Raw genomic sequence first — 12,500 nt, 5'->3', positions numbered from 1 at the left:
TTCCATTGACTTATCGCCTCTCAGCGATCGCGGTCGATTACGATGGAAGAAGTTCGTGGATATGCTCAGGAAAATCTTCGGTCCCCGGGGCCAGTTTGGTATCTGCTCCTTGCATTTTACGAAAAACTGCTTCACTCGAACTGTTCATATCCCTTGGACGTTGAGGGGTTTGAAACCAGGAGCCAGTCCAACAATTTGGAAGCAAAAAGCCACAAGTCCCGTATCCAGCCGGAGTCGTCGAAGGGCGAGTATGAATTCACATTTTTGTCACCTACAATTGCCGACATGTCAGCTTAGAACCTATTTCAAGAAAAATATCCTAATACTTTACTGCCAACAAACTATTTTTCCTTGTTTTTTTAACGGTAAATTAGCTTATTTCACGTTGATCGGGTGAAGGGTAAAGGTAAGACAAAATGCTGTTGAATCTTGCGTCGCGTATTTTCAAATGAAAGTGAATTTATTGTACTGACTAGATCAATATACACTCAACACGTGTACTTTTTTTTCACACCTTTTATCTTTCGAAGTGATTAACTCACTACAATAAGCTTAGATGGGAAGCTTCTCCAAGGTTGTTCTCGTTTGCAACTGCAGGATTTTAGTTAATTTATGAATTACGGGTTTTGCTACTTTTTGCTACTTTTCAGCCGGGTAAACAACAGTCGATTTCAAGGCTTTTCCCAACAGCTTTTCCCAACAGGCTTTTCCCAACAGCGACAACATCGCTGCACTCCAGTTTAAAACCGTAGAGCCGTTGTATATTATAAAAATTAACATTTAGCTAATCGTACCATGTATTTACACTGACGGCCTGAGTAAATCTTGCCTGTAGTCGCTCTTCTTCCTCAGCTTCTTGTGCTAAACTTTCGTTGTATTGAACTGCCTCTTGTTCTGCAGCTATCGTCTCCAGTGACTCGTCATATGGTATAAACTCCGAAAATTCGCCGATTTCTTCCTGTAAACTATCTCCTTCATCGGTCCCCGACGAACTGGAACTGGAAGATATCCGCGAAGACATTCCTTCAATGTTTTCACTAGCTTTCTGGGTCCTTTCCTGTTACTTCTCTCCAAATTGCTCGACAGTCCTTTGAGTGTATGATGTCACGACCGAAGATCACACTTAAGACCGCGTTCCATTCGCTCGTGGGCTACGGTTTTGCGAACTGAGTAATGGCGGACCGATTGTTAGTGGTTTTCATCCGGTTATTTCCAGGCTAACATAGCATGTAGCGCTTTAATTTTTAGCTGTCCTTATTACCATAAACATTTAAAGTCAATTTAAGTTCAAAAAGGACACACAAATTTTCGTAGTAGTAGCACTTTAAGCATTTGCAAGAACGCTACACAAATTAACTAATACAAACAACGGAGGACCTCAAAGAATGACCTTTAAAAAAGGCCATTTAAAACTTCAACGGGGTATCCGAGAATAAACCTTTTTTTGCGCAACATGAATGACTTTCTCTATATATGTTCACTTGCGGTAACTGTTTTGTTCAATTTTGCTGTTTTATTGTGCAGACTACTCAGTTGGAAAATGGTAATTCGTGTTCTTCAAAGTGTCAAATGTCTAATACTAAGATCTTCTTTAATTTTCACGCATTACCCTCCAAGATTCCATTGTTCTGGGCTAATTTGATTGGGAATTTATTTTTAAACATCTCCGACAGTATACACTGGTTTTCAAATAGAATTTCCGTAGAAATGATAAATGAAACCGACAGACTGTCTTTTAACGTGCCCCTGTGAACAAAAAATCAATTCATATTTTTCTTTGGATTTCAAAACTATGTTAACAAAACACTAAGTGACCCACGTTTTAAGCCTTGATTTCAAAAAGACACCTCTTTATTTTAACTGGAATTTTCCTATTTAATGGTCCGCTATTACTAACATTATGTTCTTGAGAGAGCTGGATCGAGGAGAAAATGACGTCAAAGGTTCACTAGTTTAAGAATGCAATACGTGTGTACGCCGCAGAATTAATATGCAGCACGGGGGTTTTGGGCTTTCAGACTTTTAAACTCACGCTTTGCATATATAATAAGCTGCGTTCACACGCTGACATTTTAAGCTAGTTAGCCTCTGACGTCACTTTTCCCTGGATCCAACCGTCTGAGGTCCAATCGGTCAGTTTTGAACGCGAGTAATGGCGGACCGTGAAATCCAAAACTTACACTCAAAGTAAACGGCCTTTGGATAAAACTCAAAGCTCAAAATTTTGCCAGTCAGCAAACACACTTTCAAAATCTGAAGGAAAAAAGGAAGTGTTTTTTTTTATCACAGGGGCACTTTAAAGAAGTTGATAACAATGGTAATTCGTCATGGTAATTCGTGTCGTCCGTTCATGCTCTTAAATATTAGTAGTATTTCACATATCGTTACCGACAACTACCGGTGGTCATTTTTTTCAGCAAATTGGAAAATAGTTAACGAAAGACTTTACGAATTAGCGATGATGTTTTCTTGAGGAGGCACTATTAGGTCAACGAAACAGCGGCGGCAAGGTTGAATCTCTCGTTGATCAATTGGCGCGATTTGGACATGCGCCAACGGCAATCCATCATAGCAGTCTCCGTGATGGAGTCTATTGTCCCACCTCGCACAAAAACTATTTCGTCTTTTCCTGTATAAAAGATAGGTGCATCGTGCTTAAATTCAATGTCTTTGGAGTAGTGCAACTTGGGAGCAGGTAAGTGTACAGTTTGCCCCACAAGAAGTAATAGCAATTAATCGTGCCAAAGGTTAATCTCCTCCAACCAGCAAAAGTCATTCAAAAAAATTACCTCACATAATTCAGCACCTACCCAGGCAAATGTCCAGTATTTTGCATTCAGAGTATTTAGAAGGAATGTCTTACCACAGTTACACGGGCCTATAAGTTTTGTCACACCCTTTAAAGTTAAAAGCCTTCATTTGCTTCGGCAAATTCAGTTTCTGATATACCATTTCGCTGTAAAATATCTCGAGCCATACATAACCAGTGGGTGTTGCATCATTCAACGCAATCTTCATATTTCACTTCGTGCAGTATTTCCATACGTGTTCTTTGACTTCTTTGAAGGTTAGGAATAGCTTCCTCTATGTCCCAACCAATAGTTAAGACCTCGTCTGCTGCTGTGTACCTGCGATTGGCTATGAGAATTCAACTAGATCTGTTAAAAAAAAAAATTTGCAGAGCTGTCAATGAATCTACAAGCCACATTCTAGTTTTGGTTTATATACATGAACATCATTTGACTTACTATACAACAGTAAACAATGAAAAGAACTGTGTTGGGTTTGGAATGTTCGTCGTTGCAAAGTGTCCGAGTTCGAGGACCGGCAAGTGCGCAACTACCGTTCTTTGTTTCCTATCTATGTTGTAATGTTGAGACTGAATGGATAAGTGTATGAATACAGAACCCAATAACATGATATGAAACATTAAGAAGATGTTTTGAGATGCGTAAGAAAGAGCTTGAGGGAAGGTATAGTCCTTTTTGGGGTGTTAATAGCTTAAACTAGGTAGAGTGCATATTCAACCTAGGTAAAATGAGGATCGACAGTTTATCCTAGGTAAAAACGGATTCAGCAAGGGACCGGATTTGACCCACAACGTATACAATATCCCTATCGCAGTTTGTACAAGGAGGGCTCAGTTCCGTAATAGTATGGATTGAAAGCGGCCTTGCAATTATTTTAGCGAATGCAAGAATTGAAAGTCAAAGAGGATCATTACAGTTTTGAACTGGTCTCCCGAAAAAATTCACTCCGGCTCGAGTACTTCCCCTATCTGACAACTGAGGTCCACACACCACTTGATGCACCGGTCCATCTATGAGGAATATACGTTTATGAGAAATTGATCGAAATTACTTACTAGAAAGCGACCATGTCTACTTGAGTGCGTCACACTTTCATTGGATTGACTTATGATTTATTTCGTTTACAATTGCTTGATGCCAGAAGTCATCTTCAGCACCTTTAAAAGCCGTATGAAACTGTTCTGATTTGTCAAATGGTTTGACCCTCTACGATTGCTTGTAACTTACTCTCTACGATTGCTTGTAACTTGACACTGCACAGAATTTTGTAGTCAGTCCTAGAGAAAGTATGAAGAGGCGGTTCATGGACCCGGATGAAATCAAATCTTTTTATGATAGGGGAAAACCAAAGCACCCCCTCGCGGAGAATAACTTAAAGTAGAGTAGAGAACTAACAAACTCCATCCACTCATGTTGCGCCTAGTCCGGGTATTGAACCCGGTACACACAGCACGGTGGAAAGCGAGTGCTCCCACTACTTCGCCAACTCCCTTGTGACTGCTAAGAGTCGCTCTCGTTCTTATAGAAATAAAGTTAAAAGCCTTCATTTGCTTCGGCAAATTCAGTTTCTGATATACCATTTCGCTGTAAAATATCTCGAGCCATACATAACCAGTGGGTGTTGCATCATTCAACGCAATCTTCATATTTCACTTCGTGCAGTATTTCCATACGTGTTCTTTGACTTCTTTGAAGGTTAGGAATAGCTTCCTCTATGTCCCAACCAATAGTTAAGACCGGCAAGTGCGCAACTACCGTTCTTTGTTTCCTATCTATGTTGTAATGTTGAGACTGAATGGATAAGTGTATGAATACAGAACCCAATAACATGATATGAAACATTAAGAAGATGTTTTGAGATGCGTAAGAAAGAGCTTGAGGGAAGGTATAGTCCTTTTTGGGGTGTTAATAGCTTAAACTAGGTAGAGTGCATATTCAACCTAGGTAAAATGAGGATCGACAGTTTATCCTAGGTAAAAACGGATTCAGCATGGGACCGGATTTGACCCACAACGTATACAATATCCCTATCGCAGTTTGTACAAGGAGGGCTCAGTTCCGTAATAGTATGGATTGAAAGCGGCCTTGCAATTATTTTAGCGAATGCAAGAATTGAAAGTCAAAGAGGATCATTACAGTTTTGAACTGGTCTCCCGAAAAAATTCACTCCGGCTCGAGTACTTCCCCTATCTGACAACTGAGGTCCACACACCACTTGATGCACCGGTCCATCTATGAGGAATATACGTTTATGAGAAATTGATCGAAATTACTTACTAGAAAGCGACCATGTCTACTTGAGTGCGTCACACTTTCATTGGATTGACTTATGATTTATTTCGTTTACAATTGCTTGATGCCAGAAGTCATCTTCAGCACCTTTAAAAGCCGTATGAAACTGTTCTGATTTGTCAAATGGTTTGACCCTCTACGATTGCTTGTAACTTACTCTCTACGATTGCTTGTAACTTGACACTGCACAGAATTTTGTAGTCAGTCCTAGAGAAAGTATGAAGAGGCGGTTCATGGACCCGGATGAAATCAAATCTTTTTATGATAGGGGAAAACCAAAGCACCCCCTCGCGGAGAATAACTTAAAGTAGAGTAGAGAACTAACAAACTCCATCCACTCATGTTGCGCCTAGTCCGGGTATTGAACCCGGTACACACAGCACGGTGGAAAGCGAGTGCTCCCACTACTTCGCCAACTCCCTTGTGACTGCTAAGAGTCGCTCTCGTTCTTATAGAAATAACTGCAAGATATGAAACATTAATAACATCTCTCTATGTTAAGGTACTTTTTCCCGAGTACTGATTGCTAATGGACACCTCATGAACGTGGTATTACACTGGTCACCAGGAAGCTTCCATTCGCACAAAGAGTAGACATGTCTAGTTAACAATTAGACCCGTGGCCCTTGAGGGCGAAGGGTCTAATTGTTTTAGTATCACCGAACTAGTAGGACAGAAAAGGCAATAATAAAGTTAGCAAATGCAAGTTGAAGAAATATTTATTTGGGAATAAAACGAAAGAAAGCGTCACGCTTGTCGCCACTCGAGGACTATCACTAATAGTCCTCTAGTAGCGTAGCCAATTAAAATGCAGTATTTGCATTAGTCCACTAGTTGGGTGATACTACTTGTTGTTATTTCCCTCTATACAAAGCAAACGAAAACCCCAACAGCTCATAATCGATATACTGCATGTCTTCGTATTAGAATTCAGTAAAACGTTTCCCATCAGGACCTATAATCATGGAACTCCGGGTAAAAAACTCTTTTATTTTGTGGGGTTATTATCGAAAAATCTCAAGAAAATTAGCAACAGCTGTTTAATTTTGGTAAAAATAAGTTGATTTGTTCATCGTAAGAACATTAGGGACTTAAAGGGGCGCCCAACATTTGACCAAATATTCCAGAAATTTCGGTCGGAAGTCAAATGTAACGGTCCATTTCGATTCGGTCCGACCCGAAAATTTGGGATCACCTCTGAAGGTGGTTCCGAGTGATCAATCCGTTGGGTCCGGCAGAAATGGAGCGTTCTATTTGACCAAATTCTTGTTTCCAGACCCACTCTACTCTCTCGTGCTCACAGCATGCTCTTTGGTTGGCTCAAAACTCATGCTAGAGCGCGGTGACTTGGGGCGTGTTTTGTTCAAAACGGAATTTCCGAAATTTCAAACCGAAATGTTTGTCGAGTAGTAAGAGCTCAAGATCTACGACGGGGTCATCAACAAGAACGCCACAAAAGAATAATATCATTGGTTAAAAGGGGAAAGATAATCGTACTGCACGTGCGGCGCGCATTTCAGCACATATTCTTGTGGTGCTCTGCAGAACGACGTGACATCACCAAACGCGAGCATACAAATGTGAACCTTTCATTTACTATATTTACTCTGAAACGGCTCGTACCAATTTATTTCCAGGATTCTTCGCCCACATTATAAACTCGAAAAACTTACGATCTTGCAAAGTTATATTTAGAGGTGACTCGCCGTCGTAGATCTTGCAGTCCCTATTATATTCCACGAGAGCACGTTGGATATGAGATAGCCAACGATACGCGTAGCGCCGGGTTGGCTATGATCATCTAGCCTCAGATCTAACAAGCGTGAGTGGAATAATTGTTTTATTAAAAACGCCCACAAATTATGCCTACAGTTACTAATATTTGAAGAGCATGGTATAATAGCTCATGTACCAAGATGGCTAAGCCAATCAAGACTCTAGAACTGCAATTTCCAATAATCTAGCTTTTAATAATATTTATCGTATGCTGACAGGTACAATGGCAGATGGAGAAGCTCTTGACCTCCATTGCAAAAATCTTGTATATCAGGCAAGAATGGAGATCGGTGGTTGGCCAAAGTTCGAGGATCAACTAAAGCAATATTTTCTGTCAGGCCGTACACACATGACCATTTTATTATGCGGTAAAACTGGAGTGGGAAAATCACATTTGACCAATGCCCTTATCAACCGAAACCTTGCCAAAGAGGGCGATGACCTTGAGCCAGAAACTGTCAAGGTAGGTTCACACATAACATACATGAACTGAGTCGGGTCGTCAATTGCTGTTGATGGCCCTACTCACCGGATGTCGGGTCGTGAAGTTTAAAAGGGAAGTAAGCTTTACCGTCGGAAGTCAAACTGCCAGGGGCAGCTTCAAATATCTCGACGGATCGTGACGATCCGATCAGGTCGTGACGACCCGTCATTTGAAAAGTCGACCCGACTATTGGAAGTGTCAGGTGATGAGAGAAAGAAAAACTTCGATGAACAAAGGAGGCTGTGCTGCTCAAAAATTTTGTATGCTTCGTTCTCAAAAAGTAGCGACTAAAACATCGATATACGCATAGAAAATTATAAACATCGACCAGAACAGCATTCACGAATGTTGCGAATGTGTCTTTATACCCTGAGAACATGCTGTTCGGAAACAGAAAAAATGACTGAATGTAATAGCGCTCCGAAATGTGGAAGGCCTACTCTGGGACCTTAAGTCGCCGTAACTTAAGGCGACTTAAGAAAAAATTGCCCAAAAAATCAGGCGACTTAAGGGGAATTAAGGCGACTTAAGGCGATTTAAGGTGACTTAAAGGGAAAGTACGGTCTAGAAAAAGTTCCTCTAAATTAAGAAAACTTTTCCCCAGGAATTCGAAAATAGTTGCAGTTTTGTCCAGTTCCCTGTTAAAATGTGACAAGAGCCGTGACTTTGAAGTTGCCTCTTTCGTGACTTGGAGAGCACCATCTTGGATATCACTTGTTATGACGTAGCAATAGTCAACAAACGTGTTGGACCTTACCAAGTTCTTCGATCCCCGATCACTTTCTCAATGTTGTGTGACCTTTCTGCTTTGAGAAATTCAGATGTAAGGTGAACTATGGAAAACGGTCTTGTGGTTCAATAGGTAGTAGGCTATGTAGGCCATAAGTGCGACAGAAACTCAAGTCACTTAATACTGAAAGATTTGCTAGTCAATCAAACTAGGCGGCAAAAATCAGCCAGAGCAAATGTAAACAAGACAAACACCTTGAACATGTGACAAAGAAATATTCGACAAGCGTACCTTTTTCACTTTCTTCCTTCAGCGACAGCCGTCTTCGATGCTTCAGCTAACGTATTTGTTTGCTTTCACACGGGGAAGTGTTTAATTTACCAACGAAACTTTCAGATGTTGCTCAATACACGTAGCAAGGCTTTTTCACATCAACAATTACCGCTGTTGGGGTGTACGCTTTCGATGGGGATGAAACTAGACACATGTCTAGACTTGAGAACACATATAAAAAATAGAAAAAAAACCAGAAGCTTACACCGGAAAATTGAAATTTAAAGAAAAGTTGGCCGGCGAAAATAAAACGTGGATGGATTCCTCAAACGTGAAAACCTGACTGCTATCTTGTCTGTTCGGGTGTGTCATTTTACCAAGGAGGACTTCAACCGGGATCTGTTGGTCTTGGTGACATTCGCTTCATACGGAAATCTCAGTCACCTAGTCCAAAATATCATTATATTGGAGCGAAAAAACTGAATCAAGCAATATATGGACGACTTTCACTGTTATGCGCTAATAAGGTAACTTGAAATGTGGTAAAATTTTGTTAGCAGTATAGAAACTACTGAAACGATTTACTCTTACCATTTGATGGAAATATATAAATCGATCCTTTCTTTTGAAGTTGTAACAGGGCTCTCGTAGAAAGCCAAGGAGACATTTATTTCACAGCAATGAGCGCGGGATAGAACTGCAAGCTCTCTTTCGCTCACATATAAAACCCTCTTTAACGACCACGAGGTAAATCTGTTCAGAGGTGGAGCCAATATCAATACAACTTAGCCTCTCGATTAAGACCCAAGTGTACAAAGCATTGCTCTCCTCGCTTGTGTTTTTCTTCTTTACATCAATTATCGACAAGGACAATTAGTCATCCGGAGAAATCCTTGACTATTGCTACGTGATAGCCTCGTTTACATACACAAAAACAAAATATTTTGCGACACTCGAAGAGAAATTTCGTATCTCCGTGCGGCCATGTAATATCCTCGATTTATTTCACAGTTTCAATTGCTATATGACAGTGTCAAATGTCTATGTCTGAATGCCACTAGAGCTATAAAATGCTAGAATAACAGCAACCATAATAAATTATCAGAATTTCGGGAATAAACAAAGAGTTTCCAGCAATCTGATTGGTTGAGTGGTTTCCTATAGAAATAATAATATGCTTTTACTTTCACCACTCTAGCTGGTCAATATAAAGCAAAACAAAATGGCAGGGCTCCCACAGGCACTCGTGACCTTTACAACAGAAATAAATTGTGTCGGTTATCAATTATTCTCTGTGTCGATTATCACTTCTCTGTTGTTCAGCTCTGCAGTTATACTCACACAATTATTCGTCTCAGAGGTACACTCACTTTGCCTTTGGCAAATAACTGTTAAATATGATTAAAGTTACAGTGTATTGCAAGTTTGTTTTTCTGATAGCTACAAAACGTATTTATTTGTTCATCAAAAGAAAGACATAATTTAAATAAGACTGCTATAGAAAATGCATAATTTAAACAAAAATAAACAACAAGGGAGTCAAACTATTTCACAACTGAGCGCAAATAATTATTGTTGTCGTAGTAACCTTCTCTGCAAGATTCCTGCAGCTTACACTGTCAATTTTTGCACAAACGTTTGGTAAATTTTTCACCATTCCAGTGGCATCAAACAATGGTTGTTCCTTTTCGGAAACCCAACCAATAAATGTTCTTCTCTTTCTTCAGTTAGGCAGAACATTCCAATATAACGCAACCAGTAACGTATGCCAAGGTCTTTCTCAATGAAACTTCTTTTTCTTAGTCATTGTTGACACTTTATAGGTTCTTTCTCTATCCGTGATCATCAACAATCTTTTGTCCGCCATTTTGATTCTCCCAGCTAGTGTCCATGTCTCTATGAATATGAGCAGACTCGCGTGAGCGTGAGTCAAGTCACGTGACCATAACATTTTCAGTGGTACATGCAAACCCCATGGGGACCTAATAATTCCCCATCCATGACGTACCTACCAACCCAAGGCTAAAAATTACATGATGGAGCATTTCTACGCGATCGATCAGCACAATAGGGACTTTAAGATAGTGGACAACGGTAGGCTGGGACGGTTAGATCCGTGTACCGGAGACTTGGGACGAGTACGGTAGAAAGGCGCGAATATTTTTAACTTAAGATTCGGCCAACATGACCGTAGGACGGTGGAATAAACTTGTCTTTTGAAGAGGCGAGAAATTCTCTTGTAATTTCTTTTGCAGAAGGTTCAATTAGCGAGGAGGAATTTTTTTTATTTTATACCATGAATACGAATCAGTGAATCCTCTTTATCCTTACCAGGAATTTGAACCATTTTATAAACTCTTGTTCTTAGGCCATCGTAGCTTGATTAAGAAAATAACACAAACAGCGATGATAAACATGGTATTCCAACGCATTTTTATAAAACTTGACGTTTCGTATGCTAGTCAGCACACATTTTCAAAAGTGACCGTTACAATTTTCAGAATTTTTTAAAAACTATATATATATCGCAAACAATAGGGGTCTGGAACCTAGACTGAGAAAAATGATCTGCAGCAGTACGTGTCTGGACATAATGAAAAGTAACAGCTAAAACAGCAATAACTTCTCACTACTAATATTGACATTAAGGGAAGGCTTTAGCTCTTGAATGAACAAAGTCTCTTTAATTCTGCAGTGAAAGTCAGTTTTTCCGGACGCTAAAATGTCAAAGTGATCCCATTTAATGTCGTGGCCAGTGGTTTTCACGTGATCAGCAATGGCTGATGAATGGTCACTTTTAGCTAGGGCCTTGAAATGTTCTGTTTTTCTGTCGTGGAGTCTTCGTTTTGTTTTGCCAATGTAGAATTCATCGCAGTTCCAGCAGACAGCTCTATAGACGACCTTGGACCTCTGAGATCGGTTCAAGCGATCTTTGTATGGAAAAAAGGAGTTGATGCGGCGTGTGTTTTGGAATATGATCTCGAGATTGACGAAAGAGTAGAAATTGTATACGCAGGATTTCAGACGTTTCGTGACTTGGTTACTGTGAAGACCTAAGTAGGGTAGCACGATTAAGATATCTTTTTTGGGGACTGTAGCTTGAACAGGGTTATTTGATTTGTTTTTATTTTTGTTCAATACATCGTTAATGTTGAACGTGATAACGCCTTGAGGGTAACCATTTTGCAACAGGAGCTTTCTCAGATCTTTAATAGCGGCCTGTAATAAAGATGGGGAGGAGCAAATTCGGAAGCATCGATAGGTGAGAGTGCGGATGAGGTTGATTTTGTACTTGCGAGGTGTGAATGAGTCCCACTTGGTGTAAAGGCCTGTGAATGTCTTCTTCCGGTAGACAGATGTAGAGAAAGTGTTGTCAGGGCAGCGTTTGAGAAGGATGTCTAAAAATGGAATCTTATTGTCTTCTTCGAATTCAAGAGTAAACTTAATGCTATCGTGTCGACTATTTAGAAAACTTAAAAACTCATTAGCATTGTCTTTGCAGTCAAACATGGTGAAGGTGTCATCTACATATCTGAACCAAAGTGAAGGACAGAATCTGCTGTTCATCAACCATTTTTCTTCAAAGTGGCACATGAAAATGTTAGCCAAAACGGGGCCTAAAGGTGAACCCATGGCTACACCATCAATCTGATCGTAGTATTGGCCATCAAATATAAAATGACTCTTCTTAGTGGCAAACTGCAAAGAATCTTTCAAAACAGAACGAGGTAACTGCGGAGGATCCGGGAGAGAGTACAATCTGTCCAGACAAATCTGTATTGTGTCATCAAGCGGCACGTTTGTAAAAAGAGAAGTGACATCCAAAGAACACATTATTCCGTTGTTATGTTTGTATGTTTTGGCCCAATCTGCAAAACTAAATGAATCTTTAACCGTGTGTTGGTTGGTGGAAATTGGTTGAAGTATGCCAACGAGGTAGGAAGCAAGATTGTAATTGTAGGTGTTCACAGAGGACACAATAGGGCGGAAAGGGCATCCAGCCTTGTGAACCTTTGGCAGACCATATAAAACACCAGGAGAAGATCCACTGGGTAGAATCTTGTGGAATGTTACGTCATCAATAATTCCGTCTTTTTTGATTTTGCGAAGCAATCTTGCTTCCTACCTCGTTGGC

General features: G+C 40.2%; 1 protein-coding gene across 2 annotated transcripts in view; it reads left to right on the top strand.

Annotated features, from left to right (window-relative positions):
* The window catches only part of LOC138046228 (uncharacterized), a 30,395-nt gene that overhangs the window by 9,298 nt on the left and 8,597 nt on the right, over nucleotides 1–12,500 (top strand). The window contains exons 1-2 of one of the 2 annotated variants that reach the window (XM_068892932.1): nucleotides 1–248; nucleotides 7,097–7,341. The exon at nucleotides 1–248 is cut by the window's left edge and continues 450 nt beyond it. In XM_068892932.1, coding sequence (XP_068749033.1) covers nucleotides 1–248; nucleotides 7,097–7,341 — 493 coding nt within the window. The remainder of the gene's footprint in view (nucleotides 249–7,096; nucleotides 7,342–12,500) is intronic. The other variant, XM_068892969.1, reaches the window with a different exon arrangement.

This window comes from Montipora capricornis, chromosome 1 (assembly GCF_036669925.1).
Source record: "Montipora capricornis isolate CH-2021 chromosome 1, ASM3666992v2, whole genome shotgun sequence".
Classification (NCBI taxonomy): Eukaryota; Metazoa; Cnidaria; class Anthozoa; order Scleractinia; family Acroporidae; genus Montipora; species Montipora capricornis.
This window is presented reverse-complemented; position numbering and strand designations above follow the sequence as displayed.